The 21,586-nt window shown below is 47.2% G+C and overlaps 9 protein-coding genes across 9 annotated transcripts; 4 read left to right on the top strand and 5 right to left on the bottom strand.

Annotated features, from left to right (window-relative positions):
- Positions 1–276: 276 nt before the first annotated feature.
- L203_100485 (uncharacterized protein) lies at positions 277–2,553 on the top strand (the record flags this gene model as incomplete). Its single annotated transcript, XM_066209944.1, has 7 exons — positions 277–596; positions 649–847; positions 898–998; positions 1,125–1,255; positions 1,299–2,020; positions 2,091–2,482; positions 2,532–2,553. The coding sequence occupies 7 exons, from the start codon at positions 277–279 to the stop codon at positions 2,551–2,553; spliced, it is 1,887 nt and encodes a 628-aa protein (XP_066066041.1).
- A 591-nt stretch (positions 2,554–3,144) lies between these two features.
- On the bottom strand, positions 3,145–4,849 carry L203_100484 (uncharacterized protein; the record flags this gene model as incomplete). The annotated part of the gene is made up of 8 exons (XM_066209943.1): positions 3,145–3,237; positions 3,397–3,431; positions 3,480–3,503; positions 3,628–4,159; positions 4,212–4,346; positions 4,397–4,528; positions 4,583–4,668; positions 4,714–4,849. The coding sequence occupies 8 exons, from the start codon at positions 4,847–4,849 to the stop codon at positions 3,145–3,147; spliced, it is 1,173 nt and encodes a 390-aa protein (XP_066066040.1).
- A 211-nt stretch (positions 4,850–5,060) lies between these two features.
- Positions 5,061–5,936, top strand: L203_100483 (uncharacterized protein; the record flags this gene model as incomplete). The annotated part of the gene is made up of 4 exons (XM_066209942.1): positions 5,061–5,348; positions 5,395–5,530; positions 5,578–5,783; positions 5,832–5,936. The coding sequence occupies 4 exons, from the start codon at positions 5,061–5,063 to the stop codon at positions 5,934–5,936; spliced, it is 735 nt and encodes a 244-aa protein (XP_066066039.1).
- A 204-nt stretch (positions 5,937–6,140) lies between these two features.
- Positions 6,141–7,630, bottom strand: L203_100482 (uncharacterized protein; the record flags this gene model as incomplete). The annotated part of the gene is made up of 3 exons (XM_066209941.1): positions 6,141–6,876; positions 6,931–7,287; positions 7,338–7,630. The coding sequence occupies 3 exons, from the start codon at positions 7,628–7,630 to the stop codon at positions 6,141–6,143; spliced, it is 1,386 nt and encodes a 461-aa protein (XP_066066038.1).
- A 452-nt stretch (positions 7,631–8,082) lies between these two features.
- Positions 8,083–9,808, bottom strand: L203_100481 (tubulin alpha-1A chain; the record flags this gene model as incomplete). The annotated part of the gene is made up of 9 exons (XM_066209940.1): positions 8,083–8,208; positions 8,257–8,695; positions 8,745–8,903; positions 8,949–9,264; positions 9,311–9,416; positions 9,468–9,572; positions 9,620–9,675; positions 9,725–9,743; positions 9,791–9,808. The coding sequence occupies 9 exons, from the start codon at positions 9,806–9,808 to the stop codon at positions 8,083–8,085; spliced, it is 1,344 nt and encodes a 447-aa protein (XP_066066037.1).
- A 364-nt stretch (positions 9,809–10,172) lies between these two features.
- L203_100480 (uncharacterized protein) lies at positions 10,173–11,868 on the bottom strand (the record flags this gene model as incomplete). The annotated part of the gene is made up of 10 exons (XM_066209939.1): positions 10,173–10,264; positions 10,314–10,478; positions 10,569–10,712; positions 10,755–10,945; positions 10,992–11,012; positions 11,057–11,179; positions 11,225–11,241; positions 11,304–11,368; positions 11,421–11,729; positions 11,793–11,868. 10 exons carry the CDS (start codon positions 11,866–11,868, stop codon positions 10,173–10,175), a joined length of 1,203 nt encoding a protein of 400 aa, XP_066066036.1.
- A 409-nt stretch (positions 11,869–12,277) lies between these two features.
- Positions 12,278–16,008, top strand: L203_100479 (uncharacterized protein; the record flags this gene model as incomplete). The annotated part of the gene is made up of 15 exons (XM_066209938.1): positions 12,278–12,427; positions 12,629–12,769; positions 12,898–13,122; positions 13,170–13,381; positions 13,475–13,505; positions 13,552–13,829; positions 13,873–14,083; positions 14,130–14,225; positions 14,291–14,740; positions 14,790–15,124; positions 15,172–15,272; positions 15,322–15,427; positions 15,479–15,565; positions 15,614–15,740; positions 15,793–16,008. The coding sequence occupies 15 exons, from the start codon at positions 12,278–12,280 to the stop codon at positions 16,006–16,008; spliced, it is 2,766 nt and encodes a 921-aa protein (XP_066066035.1).
- A 419-nt stretch (positions 16,009–16,427) lies between these two features.
- Positions 16,428–19,035, top strand: L203_100478 (uncharacterized protein; the record flags this gene model as incomplete). Its single annotated transcript, XM_066209937.1, has 8 exons — positions 16,428–16,503; positions 16,563–16,821; positions 16,871–16,953; positions 16,999–17,436; positions 17,490–17,658; positions 17,704–17,921; positions 17,979–18,356; positions 18,410–19,035. The coding sequence occupies 8 exons, from the start codon at positions 16,428–16,430 to the stop codon at positions 19,033–19,035; spliced, it is 2,247 nt and encodes a 748-aa protein (XP_066066034.1).
- Positions 19,036–19,190: 155 nt separating this feature from the next.
- L203_100477 (uncharacterized protein) lies at positions 19,191–21,258 on the bottom strand (the record flags this gene model as incomplete). The annotated part of the gene is made up of 4 exons (XM_066209936.1): positions 19,191–19,788; positions 19,836–20,047; positions 20,094–20,180; positions 20,227–21,258. The coding sequence occupies 4 exons, from the start codon at positions 21,256–21,258 to the stop codon at positions 19,191–19,193; spliced, it is 1,929 nt and encodes a 642-aa protein (XP_066066033.1).
- Between the last annotated feature and the right edge of the window lie 328 nt (positions 21,259–21,586).

Raw genomic sequence — 21,586 nt, 5'->3', positions numbered from 1 at the left:
AACTACTGAGATAGGACAACCAAATATAAAAGATAAATGTTATCGCAGATAGAAGTGGAGGCACTATGTCATTGGCGGACATCGCCGCTTTTGTAGTTCCAAGCGTGTGGCTCGTCATCATTCTTGGACTTTGTCGTGTGGTTGTTATCCTCGATTATTTATCTTTCTACTTTATCATCAACCATTAGACTAAGCATATAGACTGGGCATTCATTGCAACAGCCATCCTCCCATATTTCATTCTCTTCACTTCATCTCTGGCTGTTCATTGGAGCTATGTCCTTTCACGACTCATCAAACAATTCACCCACTCCCTCACAGACTACGCCGCTAGAGCTATCCCAAACAGTCTTCTACCGTAATGCGTGTCGTACTCCTCAGCTTTCCGTTCGTGTTCCATCTCCTAGAGCGTCATCTCAGGACAGTTTCAAAGAACATTTTACACCAAAAATCCTTTCAAGAAAAGATTCTACAAGAACGAGGACTGGCAGTCTGTCGAGAAATGGAAGTGTTACAGAACAGTCGACGCAAGGGTCCCCTCAAACTCATGATGGTGATTGGAGAAGTCCAATTGCAGAAAGTAGTCATACGGAAGTGTATGTAATTATCAATTAATGACTTCTGAATTGTCTGACATGAAGTTGTCAGAATCGAAACGGGGGCCGTTAAGGTCCAGCGAGATCAAGGATCCGGAAGATGGATGATAAATCAGTATCGAGTTTTATCTGAAATTGGATCCGGAACCCATGGTCGGGTCAGATTAGGCCAAGATATGACTACTGAAATCCCATTAGCAGACGATGAAGGTGAACTTTGCCCATCGGCCCCTCCAGATAACTCATTTTACGCAAGTCCATATTTCTTCTTGCCTCTGTTCTAATATTGACGTGCTAAAAGGCTATCAAAATTGTTGATAGGAATCCTAAACGAAAGCGCTTGGTAGGTCTCGGTCGACACAAAGGATCATCAGGAGGAGCGAAGCTTTTGAATGAAAACGAGTGAGTGTTGACATATGACAACAGTATCTGACGGTCCAGAATTCGCAAAGAAATCGCCATATTCAAAAAAGTTAATCACCCAAATGTCGTGCGGATGAAAGAAATCATTGATGACCCAGAATCTAGCAAGATTTACATGATTCTTGAATGGTGCAAAAATGGGGAGATCATCTGGAAAGACGGAGAGAGTCAGCCTGCGTTGACTGTAGGAGAAACTCGCAAGATCTTTCGGGATACACTACTTGGATTAGAATATCGTATGTTGTGATCTTTTCGCTTGATTCTGATTGTTGTTATCAGTTCATCATCAAGGAATTATACATCGCGATATCAAACCAAGTAATTTATTACGAGCCGCGGACGACACAGTGAAAATTTCGGATTTTGGTTGTTCACATTTTTCAGAGGCCTTGCGAGTAGCTGCATCTCAGTTAGGCCCAGAGGGAGACGCGTATGTTGATGACATCGAGCTTGCCAAAACGGCTGGGTCACCAGCCTTTTTTGCGCCTGAAATGTGTTGTTCAGGTTTAGAAATTGATTTGACTTCTCGGAATGCTAGTCCCATCGCCACTGAAGAAATCCCCACTTTTACCCTTCGACCTCCTTCTTCTATGGGTACACATGTAGAATTTCCAAAAGGGGATAATCTAGGATCTGCTCCGCTTGTGGCATATCCATTTCCTTCGCAACCGGTGAACAGTAAGGAATCTAGTAAACCACTACGGCCTTCGTCATACAGATCTCACTCATCTTGCTCTACTATTCCGCGACATGAGCGTCCCCCAATCACGAATGCCATCGATGTCTGGGCTCTCGGTGTTACTTTCTACTGTCTCCTGTTTGGGAAAACACCATTCGACGCACCTAATGAATACTTGCTGATGCAAGTCATTGCTGCAGATCCATATATTATCCCACCATTCATGGGCAGAGACAGGATTCCAACAGGGACGGGCAACCTTCCTGCGACAGAAGAAAGTGAAGAGTGTCTAGACTTACTAGGAAAATTGCTACAGAAGGACGTAACAAAGAGAACCACGTTGGAGCAAGCAAAGGTGAGTCACGAAACCTTCAATCGTAACTGACAGTCAGTGCCACCCCTTCACCTTACGAGGCTTGTCCGATGCTACTGCATGGCTATCGAGAACAGATCCACATACGCAAACTTATGTCACAGTCTCGAATGATGAGGTTGCAGCCGCTGTCACCAAGTCAACCGGTTTCCGCGATCGTTTTCGGAAAGGTATCAAGACTATATCACAGAAGCTACAACTTCTCAGCGGCGTTGCACGTTCGCGAAGTCGGAGCATTGGAGATTATGATAGCCCTACAAGCATTACCGAGCCCTCTACTCCACATTCCCCTAACACTACCGTGCAGCATACACCAAAAGGCACAAAATTATCAACATTACTACACAGTCGTTCTAGCCGAGTATCTTCACGGCGGAATTCATCTAGTCAATATCCAGAGGGCGCTACGCGGTAGGCAAGCATTCATACCAAAGCAACAAGCAAATGACAGGTGAACAAGTAGATGGCAGTACTCCACTTAGATGAGATTATGATATGATTGTTAATCCCTTTTTCGCCAACATAGATGAACTACGTTGCTTTGTCGAATGTTGGGAATCTTTTCTTTGTTGCATCCTGAGTTCACGTTTATAGATTTATGTTACTTCCACATCGTTCAAATTCATCCTCTTTTGCAGATCTTAGCTGTTACTCTGTGTTAGTCAGAAAATACATTCTTAGGGAACTGATTTATTGACCACCAAATGTCTTAATAAAGTGGTTTATCATTGCATTTCATATCTCATGGAAGGAAACCTCGCATAAAAACACATATTTTTGTCCGTTCATTCAGTATCGTATATAGTTTGCAAATCAGAAAGGTTAATCAGTCCAAGAGACATCGATTTTGATTGGTAGCTACTAGTTAAATTTGTAATGCTACATCTCAGTAGAAGCATTCAAGACATTCATACACCTGATCACAAGGCAATTGTCAATGATTCCACAAGTGGCTGTAATCTCTAAACTACCCTAGAACTAGGTACATACACTACGTGACTATAGCGACCTACAGACGATATAAAACGCTATCAAATCTACCTCGCTATCTGGAAGAAAACTATAGAATAACTCTACTCATACAGTTCAGTCTGACAAACGATATGAGCAGACCCAAGGAACCATTGAAGCAGTTGACACTCATTACAACGTCCCCGAAGAAAAGTCTATGGAAGCTATCAACGCCTGTCTCACAGATCAGATAAAGGTTAAAGAGTAGATTAGTAAATCGAACTATTTGAACAGGCAGACAACCAGTTTCCATAACTCAATTTCGCAGACAAAAAAGGAGAAGATATTGGCGAAAAGAAGAGACTGAAGCTCACCTCAAAGAAGGGAGGAGGCGTATTGAGAGAAAAGTCTAAATACACATCAACTCTACATCATTGGGCAACAAGTGTATACTTACGTAAGAGATGCCCCCAGCCCGACGCTAAAGACAAGAGCACCCCAACCGAATCGGGCGGCATCGCCTGCAGCGTTTTGAAAGACTCGTTTGTTTGTACGAACAATCCGATCGCTCTTCCCCGCCCCGCCAGAAATGACTACACCCTCACCATCACCCTTTACACGTTTGACTCCTCGTGTATCTTCGGGAAGAGCAATGCCTTGCTCCTCAAGCTCATTGCCAGCTTCGCTACGAAGTTGCAGTTCCTGCCGAAGATCTTGTACTAATTGCTTGGCCTGCGCAATCTCCGAGTCTATATCGATGACAGCACCTGATGGAGAAGTGATAGTAGTAGTGGCTTCGACAGTGACATGGCGAATATCTTCTGAGTGACTCGCAATCTGCGGTATCACAGGCGAGTTGTCCTCAAGTGTCTCTTCTGGCACAGAGCCCTTTCTCCGACGTTTTGATGCAGGCAACGATGATTCTGCGTTGGTTAAAGAAGGGACTATTGGCGATGGTGCAGAATCGCCGGATGGTTGTATCATGGGCTCTACGCTATTGAAAATGGGGGCGATAGTCGTGGTTTCAGCCTCGGCATCAGTTCGAACACGCTGACGAGCAATTTCTTCCGCTGCAGCTTGAGAACGTTGTGATTTACGATAAGCAACATTAGGATCAGGAACAGCACGAGCAAGAGCCTGCCAAATGTCAGTGATCAACGGGACTAGAGACGTTTACTCAATCACTCACCGCCACCAAGTCGGTAAGATTGTAAGCAGGAGCTATATGAATGGCGAGATTGCGAGAAACCCACTGGCCGGCTAGTCGAACAGCATCGCTGTCACGACCGCCATTTGTGCCTCTTATATCAAAGGAAGATTTGACCTATATCACATGTTACAGCTAATATTCAGCGAAAAGGAAATACACGCTACCCAGTCCATTTCGCGTTTTTCGTCTTCTTCTGATGCACCAGGAAACGCGACTCTGTACATCGTTGTCAAGGAAATCGCATTGGTATCGTATCGACGAAGAATGAAAGCGTGATGAGGTCCGCTGTTTGTTTCCTGTTGGGAAATAGCTTGAGTTTCGAATACGATACCACTATTGGTGCCACTGACAGTGGGAACTTTGATTCTGCCCACAACAATCTCCTTTCCTTCACGGACAATAGTTTGGAATTTCACAATTTTGGCATCATCGGAAACTGCTATATGTCAGCCAACGCCAGACCAATAAGCCTATAGCCCACGATCAATGAGGTGTGAATTTCGCTTGTCTTCAGGAAGCCTTGGACGATTAGCAGTGTGTGGCGTTGGAGTCAGATCATATTGGTCGTTTCCTGGGTAAGGTGGAGGAGCAACGTCTGTGATTGAGGTTTCAGACATTGTGCAGTGAGCCCGAATAGTTGAAAAGACGAAACAGAAACAAAAACAGAAACAAAAACAATTAACATATCACAGTCAACCACACGTCAGCTATTTCCGAAATTCCCGACCAAGTGGCGTTGTTGTGAAGTGTGCCTGCGGACGCTACCGCCATAATTTTTGAAGTGATAAAGTGTAGCAGCTGGAAAAAAGTTGCCATAAACTACCTACAATGCCTAAATCAAAAAGATCCAAAATCACAACGCTTTCAAAGACTCCAACTCGCTCTACAAAAGCCTCAAAGCAGGCTCTTGTCGACGAAATTAGAGAGAACGTAGACAAGTATGAACATTGCTGGATGTTTAGCGTTGGTGATATGAGGAATGAAGGCCTCAAGGAGCTCAGAGTCCAATGGCGCGGCACTGGCAGGTTTTTTTTCGGAAAAGGAAAGGTCATGGCGAAGGCTCTTGGCGAGACTTCGGAAACTGAGTATCAAGAAGGTTTGTACCAGATTGGAAGAGTGAGTAATTCTACGGCACCCATCACTATGGCTGACCTGGCGGCAGCGACTCAAAGGCCAAGTTGGTCTTTTCTTCACTTCTCATCCCATTGACGAGACCGTTGAGTGGTTTCAATCGTGGCATAAACCAGAGTATGCCAGGATGGGTGCGAGAGCCACTATGGATGTAATACTACCGGCAGGTAGGTTTCATTTAACCCTTTCAGTGTTCTTCTCTAACTTCTTGTAGGTCCTATACTCACGCCATATAGTGATCCTCCTTCTGGTGATCATTTTCCGCACTCCATGGAACCACAGCTTCGCGCCTTAGGCTTGACCACTACCTTGGTCCGTGGCGTTCCTTCTCTCAACAACTCCCATGTTCTCTGTAAAAAAGGAAACAAGCTCTCGAGCGAACAATGTCGAATCCTTAAGCTGCTTGCTATTCAAATGGCGGTCAGTGAGCTCTGAACGAAGTGAATCTATTCGCTAACCTTTTCGCAGGACTTTAGAATATGTCTCGGTTCTAGGTGGAGTAAAGATCAAGGTTTTGTGCAAGGCAAAGAGCTGGACGTCGTGGAGAACGAAAATGAGATGGATGAGGACTAATGCTGCTTCTTTCTTTTCTGTTGATTTCTATTTCAATCCTGTACGAACTGCATGTAGTACATACATACACTATGGCATTGACCCATGTGGTATACCCTCTATACAAAGAATATTTCTTGAAGCTGCAAAGACACAATGAAGCACAATTACAGCGTTTAGCCAAAGCACAACACAGCCCATCAAAGAAGAATCATGGCTCAGCTCTTAAAAGTCTACCTCTCCACCCTTTTCTCCCACCAGTGCAGCCAGTTGTGCAGGCGGTATGGTCCCATGCCCAGAATTGATTGATCGCGTCAAATGATATTTGAGTCCGTTGGCCTGTTTGTACACCTTGTCACAGCCCTCTATAGGACACGGAAACTTCTTCTCGCCCGGCTGACCCAAACCAGCCTCAGTCTCGCTCGCCGATCCTTCATCCCTGGCTGCCTTTTCGGCCTTCTTGCGCGCCTTTCGCTCCGCTCTAGCAGCTACTTGTTCTGGAGTTAGTATCATGGGACTTGGAGCGGATAATATAGGGGTTGGTACGCCTGAATGACTTGGAGTCGGGGGCGCATATGACAGCAAACTAGGTGGAACACATTGGGGCTGGGTCGGCAACATCTGTGGCCTAAATGCCACTGCCCAAGGGCTTCCGCTCTGTCCAGCCAAGGTAGGCGTACGGATCTCATACGGCTGTGGTTGCTGTTGAATTTGTGCCATATTGACGGGTTGTGGGTAAGGAGAAGGATCTTCCATCTCGATATCCATCATACCTGGAGGTTGAGGAACATCGCTCGGTAGCGGCGGCTGCGGTGCCTGCAGTTGAGGTGGCACAACAGCCGCTGGAGCACAAGACGTCTGGATAAACGGATTGGACACATTTCTTGGAGTGTTTCCTTGGGTTGCATTGAGCGCTGCCATGCGCATATTTGGAGCGAGATTAGCGTGCTCTTCTTCATAACTAGACGATATGTCAGCGACAGCTTCGCCGCTCTTCAACTCTTTTCCAACTCACTGCTCCAGCAGCTCATGCAATCCGTTTAGTTTCTTGCCGCAACAGCTGAAATCCTTGACATATCTCGCTTCCAACTCTCTCTCCCTCCCCTCTCTTTCCTTAATCAAGCTTGTGCCAAACACTCCCATGCTGCCCACAAAGCTTCCTGAGCCCAGCGACCCCCAATGGGGCGGTGATATACTCATACCCATATTACTTGATCCAAGATACGACCCTGCCACACCTTGTGCTGATGAACCAAGAGCCATCGCCGCGAACCCAAGATTGCCGCCTCCATAGGATGCAGGATGAAAGCCCACATGAGGGTTTGAGGAGAGAGATGACTGAGCTCCGCCGTTGGGAAGGAACGAAGCCATACTATCTTTAATCAGCATCCATGTAAACGCACCACCAAGATGACCACTCACTCCGAATCTGCATTTCCTTTTGAACGCATGAGCGCGCTCAGCCCGCTCACCATGCCACCGCTACTGCTGCCGCTGCTACTGCTTTCGAGCGTATTTGACTGGACGTGTGACGGAATTGTCGGATGCGACTCCCACTTTGACATGCTCCCTTGCCCGCCTTGCATACCAAAACTTGCTTGGCGAGGAAACGAATTGCCTGCCGTATGGAGCCCAAACCCCTGGTGAGTCCCAGAAGACGAGGATGGTATTGATAGTGGTTGCTGCCCTATGGGCATTACGGGCGGAAATGGCATAGCTGATGGTTAGAGTCGTCGTCTGTGTCCACTCCACAAATGACAAATAGGCCTTGATACGACTGCCGTTGAACCCGTTCTGGCCGCCAGGTGTTTTTCAGCTATGTGAATCAGCTCCTCTTGCCTGCTGTTGTGTATACAATTTTCAAACCCATTCACTTGGACAATTTACTTGAAAGCAACTGGCAAAAACAAATATTCGGTATTCGAAAGATGCGCAAGTTTTTGTGTATTTCCTCATCGGGCAATTTTCAGAGTTCAGATTCACAATCGCCTACAAACACCAGGCAACACATACGCCAGTCGTATATACTTTCATGATAAAGGGAAGGAGAATTAGTAGAAAAAAAAAAGTCGACGGCAAAGACTAGCAAAAGCTATATTCAACAAGCCAGTTTATGATCTTTTTACGATTCAAGGACACCCTTGAAAGTCATCCATCATATCCTTCTCTAATACTCGCCCTCCTCCTCCACTTCAAGGGAGTCTTGACCAACCTCCTCATAATCTTTCTCAAGAGCGGCCAAGTCCTCACGGGCTTCAGAGAATTCACCTTCTTCCATACCTTCACCAACATACTATATAGAGATTAGCACATGGCGCATGAATAGATGGATTAGACTAACCCAGTGAACAAACGCCCGCTTAGAGTAAAGCAAGTCGAATTTGTTGTCGAGACGAGCCCAGGCAGTAGCAATAGATGTTGTGTTGGAGAGCATACACAAGGATCGAGAAACCTTGGCAAGATCGCCACCAGGAACAAGAGCAGGAGGCTCGTTGCAAATACCAATTTTGAAACCGGTAGGACACCAGTCGACAAATTGAATAGTTCTCTTGGTTCGAATGTTGGCAACGGCAGCATTGACATCCTTCGGCACGACATCGCCTCGGTAAAGCATACAACAAGCCATGTATTTGCCCTGTCGAGGGTCGCACTTGACCATCTGATTATTGGACTCGAAAGATGATATGGTCATCTCATACACGGAATTGGACTCGTGGAACGCTTTTTCAGCAGAAATAACGGGAGCATATGTCGCAAGAGGGAAGTGAATACGAGGGAAGCTAAAATAATGTCGGCATTTTGTGATCAAGTGATATAGAATAGACTTACGGGACCAAGTTAGTCTGGAACTCGTTCAAGTCAACGTTGAGGTCACCGTCGAATCGAAGAGAGGCAGTGACGGAAGAGACAACTTGAGCAATCAGTCGGTTGAGGTTGGTGAAAGATGGAGAAGTAATGCCCAAGTTTCGTCGACAAATGTCGTAAATACTACACACTTGTCAGATCTCACTACAATTCGCATTCTGTACATACGCCTCATTGTCAACCATGAAGGAACAATCAGAGTGCTCGAGAGTAGTATGAGTAGTGAGAACAGAGTTGTAAGGCTCCACGACAGAGGTAGACATTTTGGGGGCGGGGTACACAGAGAATTCGAGCTTGGACTTTTTGCCATAATCCATAGACAACCTCTCCATCAAAAGAGCACCGAAACCGGAACCGGTGCCGCCACCGAAAGAGTGGAAGACAAAGAATCCCTGGAGACCAGAACAGTTATCGGCCAAACGACGAATTTGTTCAAGAACACTGTCAACAAGGTCTTTGCCAATCGTGTAGTGACCACGGGCGTCTGCATGCGCGTCAGCAAATGTGTCGCCTGTCTCAGACACACGCACAGTTGTTGGCAGCATCCTCTTTGCCAGTAATCATTGTCTCGGGGTGGAAAAGACTTCTGTAAGTACCTGTTCGTACCTCATCAATCACATTGGGCTCGAGGTCGACCTGGCATGCCTGTCAGCCGCAAAAAAACAAATGTTTTCATATTGCGCTCACATAGAGGGATCTAGGGACATGTTTTCCAGAGCCAGTCTCTGAGAAAAAGGTGGAAAATCCATCATCGCTCGCGGAAGGAGAGCCCTCCATGAGCCGACCATCAGGCTGTCATCGATCAGCTGCAAGCCGCCAATGCCTGTTTTATCACTTACGCTGAGCCCATGTTCGAGCGTGTACAATTCCCAACAGGCATTACCAATTTGGACACCTGTAAACCATAAGATTCAAAGCCGCATGTCCAACGCCACTCTACTCACCGGCTTGACCGACGTGGACCTGTGGATGAGCGTTAGAGACGTCCAGAGAGACTTGTAATCACTTACACTAATAACCTCACGCATGGTATTCTACTATAAAAGTGTTTTGACAATAGAAAAACTTTTCAAAAGCAATTATCAGAATTAAGACGGAAGATTGTGTTTGACGGCCCAACCAGCACGGATCGTGTCTACACGGACCACTCTGTGTGGCAGCAGACTTACAAGGCAAGAGAGGCTCACTATTAAGAGAGTACGCCGAGGAGAATAGATGAATGAATTGGATAAAGAAAAAGTAATAAGGACAGAAAAGATGGAAAGCAGGGAGAAAAAAAGCCAAAAAGTACAAGCCAAAAGAGAATCCTGTTGGGACGCGTTGCATCTTCGCGTCAACACTGGCAATGCGGCATTTCGGAATTATCTATGTGGCATATTATTCTATAGTCCACTAACAACGCTGCAACATCCATGAAAGCCAATCGGCCAGTACCCTCTGTCGCTTCTCATCGTCCGCTGCATCCACCCCTACCTTGAGCATGACTAGATGTGTTTTGTCAGAATGACTCTTCGCTCGAAAAGGTTTACTTGCCATGCTCGTAGCCATCGTAGATCTCAATCTCCTTGTCATGGCTCGGCAGTCTGTCAAATAGCTGGAGTGTCCCAATGTGCGAGGTGGCACGATCTTTGTTGCCATGTACGATGCGTATCGGGACATTGATCTCTCCCGCCCGTTTTTGCAGTTCAATCATGCCTTCTAGAGCAGCGAGACCAGTGCCGACACGCAACATACCATGGTAGCATAGAGCTGGTAGAATTTAGTTGTGAATCGCGTGCCTTTACTCACGGTCTGCGAAAAAGTCTTCTTCAACTCTTGGATCGTCAGATATGTTTCCTCTTACAGCGTTCGCCAGCGGTAGGGTACCAGCAAAATATACGATAGCCCGACCAATCTGTTCGAGAATCAGACTTGGTCGAGAATCTTTAGACACTACAGTATCATGTAAGACAGACTTGGCTAGAATGTACGTACCCTCCACCATGGGACATAGGACGAATGCACCTGCTACTTGTATTCTAACCTTTTCATTGCTGCACTGCCGTTCGCCTTGATCGTATCCTTTGCCAGAGCCTTGTTTGGGAGGCGATACATCTTTTCTAGGTGCTTGGGCTGCGACCGTTTCGGCACTTGAGGTTGGAGGAAATTTGAGGAGGTAATAAAGGCTAAGTATGATTGGCGACCATTGCCACTCATTGAACGGTAGCTTACACTGTCCAACCACCCATCGACCTACATCACTTAGCTCATATACTGACAGCAATATGGCAACTCACGCGCCGCTTAGAAACACTTTTCTCTGTGTCCGGCCGTGGGCCAAATCATTTTGTACCACATCAGCCAATACAACATGTAGCGCAGACGTCAAAAGTAGTAGAGACGGGAGGTAAGAGTGAACCCTACAACGTGTCAAATCACTCTCATACAGATATTCTTGAGATTACCCAGTGGATCGTCCATACTACAATATCAGCGCGTTCCACAATCTTCACCACTCACCGACGGCAGATCTGGCAGTATAACTCTGAACCCAGCTTGCAGGAAATACTTGATATGGGGCAGATAACGCAAAGAATGGTCTCCCAGTCCTACGCGTGATAGATTAACAACACGTTTGCTCTCGAGGTGGCACCTGCTAACCATGGACCATGACCAAGTCGTTGCCGAGACCTCTTCCGCCTCGAGTCCATCCTTCCTCTGGCGGGTTCTTCATCTCCCATACGCTATAAGTCACCCACCTCCCGCCACGCTTCACCCCTTCCTCCAGTTCTTGAGGTGTATGACAGACATCTTCCGCATAAATCACTCGAGTGCTGTCATATGCCTCTCGAGGCGATTCAAAGTCAGAGTATGGAGCGAGAAATACCCTGCGGTACGTATGAGTAATCGCTGGATCCCCGATGAAGGGAGTATGTGGTGGATACACCTCTCCAAGGTAGCGGCCGTATGCTACAACCAACGTCAGTGTGAGTAGATAGATACCTCGCCTGGCATCCAAGCGAAAAGACCGACTTGGATCGCTGATCTTGTAAAGACCAAGCCTTACAAAGTAAGGTTCCAAAGCTTCCCTATCTAACGTGAGCTGCATGCAAAATAACAAGCACATACCAAATAGGATTTTGCGACGACATGGAAATACAAAAACAAAAACTATTTGTACTGTATTTTTATTTTTATTTTCTTACAACATGATAGATGCAACCGTGAATCAATAGAGATTACAAATCTTAACTGCTACCGTTCTCTTCTCAATACACCTCGATCCTTTTGCATGATCAACGGCCACGCCGTTGCTGCTTCTTCCTACAACCCATACATACACCAAATGACACCATCTCGCCTTAAACGCCGATACGACTCACAACAGGCCACTTTTGAGGTTATCCACTGCAACAATGGTATGCCGGCATCGTTTGTAGTTTGTATCGCCGCCATAATCGAAGATAAACCAGGTATAATGGAAGCTTTCCAATCATTTGTGGACAAGATCCCTTGAGATGTATCGAAATTTCGTCAACAGACCAAAAGCGGCGAACGCCGCCCTACCTTGGACAGCCTCCACTCTGAAAGGATCATGGACGACGACCTTTCTCTTCTTTCATCGTTTCTACTTGCAACTTGATACCTATCTCCATTCAGCCTTTGTTGTAAGTATCCTTTTGACATCTTCGCTAGTCACTATGCGGGTTCCCTTGCCTCGTCCTTGGCTTCTTACTCGTCGCCGCTGACATCTTCTTCGCATGCCACGTGAGACGGTGGACAGGCTTATAACAGCTGGGAGTCGTCCCTTTCGCCTCCAAAAACCCACATTACAACATTCCGCCAACTAAAAGCTGATACGCGCATAGCTTCAGATTGACAAAACCCATTACACTTTTACTCTGCCCCTACTCGACCAAGTGCAACTTACCACACCACAACAAAGCCAACCCAACATGATGAGCCCGCCATCCCCAAGGATGGCTATGCAACCTGCAGAAAAGGCAAAGGTTGGTGTACTGGGAATAATGTTGCTAACAAGCTGTTGCAGCTGCCTGTCCCAAAAAACGTCTTGTTTATTGATCACCAAATCCCTCCGTCCAATGCCCCATCGGCTGCGACCACTCCTACTGAACAGTGTCCAGACCCTCTCGCAGCTTCTACAGTAGAGGTTCAGGCGGATAAACTGACCGAGGCGCTGAAAGATCAGCTGCCTAAAAAGTCCACCAGTCCGCCTAACGGCGGCGCTCCGAGGGTCGGTCAACTCGGGCCTGTAGAGACAAAACTCCCGGATGTCAATGCAGAACCCGCAGAATATTACGGTGGAGCCCAAGTCTGGAGCAGAGCTCGAACGTTTAGTAATGTTTGTGAAGGCTTTTTGTAGGTGAGTAGTGCTAAAGTTGTGTTTAGGTGGATGTGGCGGGTGCTTCAAGACGACGACCTATGCAGATGGGAGGGGAGAAAATCTCCAGAAACAGGAGGCTTTCGCATGGTGAGTTGTTGGCAATATGGGTACGGGCTGACATGGTAGATGAGGTGACGCCTTCGGCACCCAGACGGTTTTTGATTGATGTTAAAGAGACCATGAGACTTGTTTTGGAGCAAGAGGATACCGACGGAAAGTAAGTCTATCGCAAGTCATGTGTGCTGACCATTAGCCTCCAAATCTCCATTTATGATTCAGGTCCAAAGCTCTTGTCTTTGGGAACCGCAAGCTCCAACGCTCACAAAACGTTTGATATCCGAGTACGTTCAAATATAATTATAGTTTTAGCCACTCACATCGACTCAGGGCACCTATATGCTTTCCAATCTTCTTCAAGAACTTGCCCTTGCTAGAGATTATGGCCGAAAGCACATTGTCCTTGACGAGGCGCGCCTTGCTGAAAACCCAGTGGACAGGCTGTCGCGAATGATTAAAAATTCCTTTTGGAACGCACTTACGCGACGTATTGATGCTCAAGGTTTAGAGATTGCCTGCGCCGATCCCAAGAATCGTAGCCAACATACCCGTGCTAGAATTTATGTCCCCTATGGAGAGGATAAGATGGCTGAGCATTACCGCCAGATGTATGTGTGAGATGTATCCAATTGTTTACTAACGTCGTTCTAGAGGACGGGATAAGCCTGATCTCGGGCTCATAGTGGATGTCTTGCCCAAAGTGTGTGACGATCCAGCATTCGTCAAAACACTAAACGACAAACCGGGTATTCTTGCACTTGCAATGGAGGAAAAGGTCGATGCCAATGGCAAAGCTCATCTTGAGGCTCTTCCGTTTGTGGTGCCTGGTGCTCGATTCAATGAAAAATATGGATGGGACAGTGTAGGTTTATACACTCTTCCTTTGAACAGAATTGACGCCAAATTAGTACTTTATGGCTCTGGGTCTGCTTGTCGACGGTCGTATTGACTTGGCCAAGAGCATTGTTGAACATTGCATCTTTGAAATCAAGTACTACAATAAGGTCCTCAATGGTAACCGATCATACGTGAGTAGCGAGCCATGACGGGTATTGCTGACAAGTTGCAGTATCTCTCTCGTTCTCAACCTCCCTATTTAACCGACTTTGCCCTCCAGATATATAATCAATTGGATCGCAGCAAGCCCGAGGAAAATAAGGCGTGGCTCAAACGAGTCATTCAAGCTGCTATCAAAGAGTATCATAGGTACTGGATGCAAGAGCCATCCCTAGATATAGAGACAGGTCTTTCTCGTTATCGCCCAGCCGGCCTTGGTATTCCTCCGGAAACTGAGGCCACGCATTTTACTCACATCATTCAGCCATATGCTCAAAAACTTGGTATCTCTGTATATGAGTATATTGACGGATACAACGATGGCACCATCCCCGAACCCGAACTTGATGACTATTTCATGCATGATAGAGGTGTTCGAGAATCTGGACACGATACGTCTTACCGATTGGACAAGAAATGTGCCGACTTGGCCACAGTCGATCTCAATTCACTTCTCTACAAGGTCAGTCATTTTGTGTCAAGCTGAATGAACGCTGCTAATTGCTCTCTAGTATGAATATGATATTGCGTCTGCCATTCAAGTTGTTTTCGATGACGAGTTCCTTCTTGAGGAGGAATTTGAACTGTCTCCTTGGCCACTTACATCCGAAGCGTTCCGAGATAGCACCCGTCAAATCTCTACCCAAACCCCTCAAACTAGTCAACACTGGTTTGAGCGCGCGGCTAAGCGCAAGCAGACCATGGATGAGCTCTGTTGGAATGAGGGATTGGGAATGTACTTTGACTATGATACCAAAGTCAAAAAGCAAACTCGTTATGAATCAGCGACTACTCTATGGCCTTTGTGGGCTGGATGCGCATCTGAAGAACAGGCACTCAAACTCGTGTAAGTCGTCTTTGAGATAGCTTACAGATTTCACTCACAGCTTTTAGCCGCAACGCTTTGCCCAAGTTGGAGGTCGCAGGTGGCTTGGTATCGGGTACAGAAGAGTCCCGTGGTGTCATCTCTCTAGATAGGCCAAATCGACAATGGGGTGAGTTTCTACGACTTTCAATCCTGGCAGACCACTGAGGATGGTATAGATTACCCTTACGGTTGGCCTCCTCACCAAATCATGGCTTGGGTTGGTCTGGAGCGCTATGGGTTTGTTGATGATGCTTCTCGACTTGCTTACCGTTGGATATACATGTCAGTGTTTTCTCATTTGACAAGTTTGCTCGGTGCGCTAACTATTTTCAGGATGACGCTGTCCTTTATGGATTTCAATGGTATCGTACCTGAAAAATTCGATGTGGTAGAGCTCAGTCATCTAGTCACTGCCGAATAGTGAGCTTTCATTCATTTTATATAAACCCAAGTCTGACTGCTGGGTAGTGGAAACCAAGGGATCAACTTCCATTACGTCCCAAGAGAAGGCTTTGGATGGATGAATGCTGCCTATCAGATTGGCCTTCAATGTCTATCGACAGGAATGCGACGAGCTGTCGCTGCTTGTGTTCCGGTGAGTAAATAGCCACCATACAGTATACTTTGTTTTGACATGCTGTGTCCAGCCCTGGGTGTTTTTCAATCTTCCTGCGCCTGACTTCAAATCTGCCAAGAAACGCCGGGCTGAGCGAGAAGCGAGTGATGTGGAAGCAGCCGCTGCCGGACATGGCGGTGAGCCCAAGAATGATGTGCACAACGATCCGCCATCCTTGGAGCAAGCCATTGCCAACCTCAAGCTTGAGTTGACCACTCCAAACGCGCTAGCCATTTCCCGGAAATAATCAACGGAGCATTCATCTGTACAGTATTCAAGCGGTAATCAACGTTAGCATATGAGGCTGAGGATATGACCACGTAGGTGGTTAATGACAAACACGCCATAGGCGTGAAATGAATTATGCATGGTCTCTAGTCATTGAATGTGGACGTGTATGACTGGCATGGACATGTCGGCAATGAGCCCTTCTTCCTTTCATGTCGCCTTTGGTTTCAAAACACTTGTGCTAACGAGCGGCAGATGCCATGACGATCTTTTTATTACCTTCAGTCACCATTTGTCTTGTGCGTTGCCCATCCTCGCGATCCATCGCATCCCTGTCCTCTCTGGAGCGACAAGTGTTTTCGTTTGGATACGATGTCGCTGCTGATGCCGTCCAGCACTCTATCCAGTCTCTTATCGCCGTGATATTGCCATCTATGCATGCTCTCCCATTGCCGCCCGCTCGCGGTGGAAGATGGCCATCTCTACCGTAGAGCGGTAGTTGTAATGCGAGGGGGTGGCTTCCTTTTGACCTGTCCAGCCTTTCCTTTGACACTTTCCTACTTGACGTTACAGAAACAGATATCCTTGCCGTTCAAGAGGATTTTAGGGGGAAACCAGATCGACATTACCAACCATCTCTCTCTGTCCCACCACCGACACCTCTCAACACGCCGCCACCACTACTCACCACTCACCACTCCGACCAACCTATACTGATCACCCATAAGAAAAAAAGCCCATCACCGTCGCCAACATCACCTACGCCGTCACGATTGCAGCAGCCGCCGGTGATCTCCCATGTCTCTTCCTGGTTTGGGATCGATATTACATCGTAGTGTTTCCCAGAGCGATCCAGAAACGTCTTCCACGGGATCTACCAGTTCATGGAGGAGGGCGAGGGATGGATTACGGCGCAGAGCAAACAGCTGGAAATCTAGTCTGCCTAGTTGGAACATGTTTCGATGTGCGTAGTGGGACCCGCGACAGACGTTGACTGACTTGTGGATAGCGAAAGAACCTCCAGCACCGTATCAAGGACTGACCGATTCAAATAGCAATGCGAGCCAGGAAGCGTCGAATGGTTCAGCTCCCTCATCCATTTTCTCAACCACTCCCTCATCCAACTCCATATTCACGCCTGCATCCACGCCAGCATCGACTCCTGCTACGAGCGTCGCACCGACTCGCCCACCCAGCCCTATCCCATTTGCGTCAGGAGGCTCTGGACCACCACCGAACGTTGTCAATGTTTCTGCCCAAAGCTCAGCAGGAGACGGTACTTTTGGTGGCCTCAAAGTGATTCATACCGAGAATGGAAGAACTGAGGTCCATGTTGACTTGGACGAGGTCGTGAAAAGTGGCATTGGGAAAGACCGTCCTGTCAGATTTGATACCACCAGCCCAGATAATAAGAAGTCTTCGTTAACGATAAGCCAGCTCGATGGCGGTGAGTGACTCTCTCTCTTACCTATAGGCGTCACACCTAACGTCCCTTTGCAGCACCGCTCCTTGGGATCAATACTGGACTATCCCAAGATACTTCAGCAGCGACCTACCTGAGACAGCCTCCTGCTGGTACCGCTCGCGACGACGGCTCAGCTCCCAACGTCACCTCTCGCCCAAACCCAATACCCCCTCCGACAGACCCAAACTCGCGTGAAGTACTATCGTGAGTATCGTCCGGCGAAAGATGCTTGCGCTGATCGGTCTGCAGTCTGCCACAGCTCGCCGAGTTAAATGCGAAGCTGTTTCCCTGGTCGTACAATAACAACTATGACTCGAGCGTAGCGATGCCCAAGCCGGGACAGGTGCCAGATTACTCCAAGGGTAGGGTAAATACTTACCAGTTCTGTTCCTCGATTGCCCAGGGAAGACCGTTGGGCAACGCCATGAGTATACTACAAGGGATGACTACAGCGGTCAGAAACAAATGTGAGCGTCCGTCCGGGTAGTGACTCGTGCTGACATGTCTTTTCGCAATGCCGGTAGTCTTGAATCAAGATAACCAGCCTTGTCTAAGCAGAGACGCCGCTGAGAGAGTGGCTGCAGACATCATTATACAAGGCGACCCCAGAGACGAACCGGATAAAATAAAAAAGTGGGACCACTTGGCGGGATTAGTAGATACAGAATGGCAAAAAGAGGAAGGATACGTACCAGGGCAAAGGTTCCACTGCGACTCATCGTCGCTTCCCACCATTGCAGACCTCGGGAAGAAGAACCGGATGTTTGCCTGGGACGGACGGCCGTTGGATCAATGGCTGACTGAGAAGTCAGCGAATATTTCGTCCTCTCGACCCAGACATGAAGTTGAAGAGGAACTGTGGGAAAGCGCCATGGAAGCGGGTCGTATAATGTGTAAAAGATGTGAGTGACTGGCCATTTCCAAGTCTTGTCGTGGCTGATGTCTTTTGAAACAGGGAGCCTGGATCCGGATGCGGCCGAAGAGGCCTCAATGTTTGGCACCAAGATAGTCGACGAAACCATAAAGGCCTTGAAGGACGGCAAGAAAATTAACGACAAAACCTACCACCAGGCCGACGAATTGATAAGCAAAGTGTCACACCTCATACACAATGTTGATGACTCGGATCGGGATGCCTTCTTCGACAGTAATGTTGACGCAACATCGGAATTTATGGAAAGGTCACGGTTACGGACGTCTCAACAGTCCTCTCCTCATCCTGACTTACATTCGTTCCTTAGAGGAACTGTTAACAGCATACCTCAATCAACGTCTTCTCTTCGTCCCGATTTACATTCATTCCTTAGAGGAACTGTTAACAGCATACCTCAATCAACGTCTTCTCTTCGTCCCGACTTACATTCGTTCCTTAGAGGAACTGTTAACAGCATACCTCAATCAACGTCTTCTCTTCGTCCCGACTTACATTCGTTCCTTAGAGGAACTGTTAACAGCATACCTCAATCAACGTCTTCTCTTCGTCCCGACTTACATTCATTCCTTAGAGGAACTGTTAACAGCATACCTCAATCAACGTCCTATCACAGCCAAAACCTTCCCGCTGAGGTGCAAGCGTATTAGAAAAAGTATCCCGAGGGATGTGGGTAAGCTGTGCTTCTTGTATGTTGTAGACGTAATGTATGTCTGTATTGGCTTCATAACCCATCAAGCTACGAGCATACAGTATTCTAACCACAAGATATATCTAAAAACCTCAGCAAAGCAGTATCGAATGTTTATTTCCTCGTACAAACCCATACCCATAACGTGACTTTTCTTCTCTTCATTACCTCCCTGGTATTACCTTCTTGTGCTGGTTCTCCAATCTTTTCAAATTTCCATCTACCTTTTGCAGCCTTGGCCAACTCATCAGTCATTTTGGTTGATATCCAGAGCGGCTTCTTCTCTTTATGCGATGTGAATGGCACGATATCTTGATGTTCTACAGCACTCGTTGCCCATGTTTCAGCTGCATCATGAAGTGCGCCGGGAATTTCATCGTCTCTCCAGGTCTTAATCAAGCTAGGATTTGACACCGAATCTGGTTCAAGGATAGATAGTGATGGTAGACAGAATTGGATAGGTAGGAAGGGTAATGGTTGGATCATATGGTCGACCAAGATGGATGAAAATATCTCGTGCAAGGAATTTGCACAGGCAAGGGTAGAGGGCAAGTCGTAGGATGTTTCGATAATTTCCATCTTGCCCCCTGGTTTCAGTACACGTGCTGCTTCTTCGAGAACATTGATCCATTTGGACTCTGGAACCCCAAGGCCTACGAATCGGATGTGAATGAAATCAAAGACCCCTGTATCATACGGAAGATCTTTGAGGCTGTTTTACTTTAGTGTGTGATGATATTTGGAAGCAACAAGACATACAAGTCAACCTTCTCCCACCTGACCCGTCTCTCTACATTCTCCCATACGCCTCTTGCCAGAGTTGGCTGTGTAGGTGTGGCGTGCGCGCTACGTTCCGCAGAAACCAGCGCTGAGAGATTGGTCTGGCAAAGAACCTGGTCAATGCCAATGATGGTCGTCTCTGGCCATGCAATGGCTTGTGATATTGGCCATAACCCTGTACCAGTTCCAATCTTTTCTCGCATCAGCTGAGGGTGATGAGACCCAACAATCACCCACGTCCAATACCGTCTTGGGAGGCTTGTCAAAATCAACAAACGTATGTCGGGCATTAGCTATCTCAAACATAGTCTGGTGCAGTCTTGCCTCTCTGAATCAAGTCAGCCAAAACTGGCTAAACACACCGAGTTACTTGCAAATCCAAAACATCTCTGCTCCATCCCACTCTGTACAGTCCGTCGACTTTGTTGTCTTTACTTGACCAAACATCTTTTCTTATTACCCCTGCTTTATCGTCAAGTACTTCACTGCAACCTTCTAAAAGAGCCGAATTTTGATCTTCCGTGCTGTTACCGAATCTCATTCCATCCATGAAACGACCTTTACTCCTCTCGCCCGGCTCACTGGCAAATGCGACAGGGTCATCCTCTGCTTTGGGACCTTTCCACGCAGCAAACGGGTAGTCCGAAGCAAAAGGCAGTATTTTGAAAATGTCTGGTGGATAAAAAGTCTTGGTCTCAAAGATTAAAGGGCTGACCACACCTCTTTCGCTGGTGGCCATGGCTCTATCGTGGGACGATACTGACTGAGTGCTACTAACGATAGACGGAGCCAAGTGGGAATCTCTGGGGCTGGTAGATGGTGTAAACAAATCAGAGAATTCATCCGAATCGTCTGTAGAAATAGACGCAGGATGCTGCATCACTGGTTGCGCATCATTTTCGACATTGGCGGCCTCAGCTATCAGAGATTTGGACGTAACATGGGTTTGCAACAGGGTCCGACACGCCAACAAAGGTTTGTCTTCCTGTGGCCAATAAGAAAATGGCGGGTTTGACAGCTTTTGTCCTTCGAGCGGTCGGTTTCTGCCATCTCTCATCTTGTCACTTAATGACGAGAGTTTATTTCTGGTCTCGAAAAAGGTGCTCATCATTGACACATCTCTTTTCAATGCAATCATGGGACGTTGCAGCGGTGCTTCTGTAAATCTCTTGCGCCTTGCGTCTCGGCTAGCGAACGGCTTAGCCTTTTGCCTCTTCTCTGTCAGAGGGACGGAGAAATCGTCCACCCATCCTTGAGGGATTCCCTTGATCTCTGGGTCCACCGAAGGACGTTCTTGGTCGACAGATGCTCTGACGAGCGAGCCGTCTCTCTTGCTGTCTCTCGCAGACACCACGCAGGACGTGTCCTCCACCACCTCTACGATGAGATGTGTCGCTGGCATTAAGCTTGCCTTTCAGCTGGGCGTCAGTAATAGTTGCAAAAGACAAATTTATCTTTGCCACCATCCTTCTCTTCTCTCACTTTCGCGGTGGTCCGTGCGTAGACTACATGATAATTTTATATTTGAATCCTTGTTGTCAACCTTGTTCATCAACTCTTTTGTTTCATTTCAACAAGGCAAAAAATGGATGAGCACGTATAGGTAAGTGGGACGGAGTGCTTGCGAGGGGCGATGAGAGCGGGCATAGTATGTCAGACACAGGCAGCTCAGTACTATTGAGCAGCACACTATAGGAAGCAGGTTGATTGCCGTGAAATAGAGTGAAGGG

Source organism: Cryptococcus depauperatus, chromosome 1 (genome assembly GCF_001720195.1).
Source record: "Cryptococcus depauperatus CBS 7841 chromosome 1, complete sequence".
NCBI classification, from domain to species: domain Eukaryota; kingdom Fungi; phylum Basidiomycota; class Tremellomycetes; order Tremellales; family Cryptococcaceae; genus Cryptococcus; species Cryptococcus depauperatus.
Note: the sequence above shows the minus strand (reverse complement) of the source record. Positions and strands in the feature narration are given on the sequence as shown.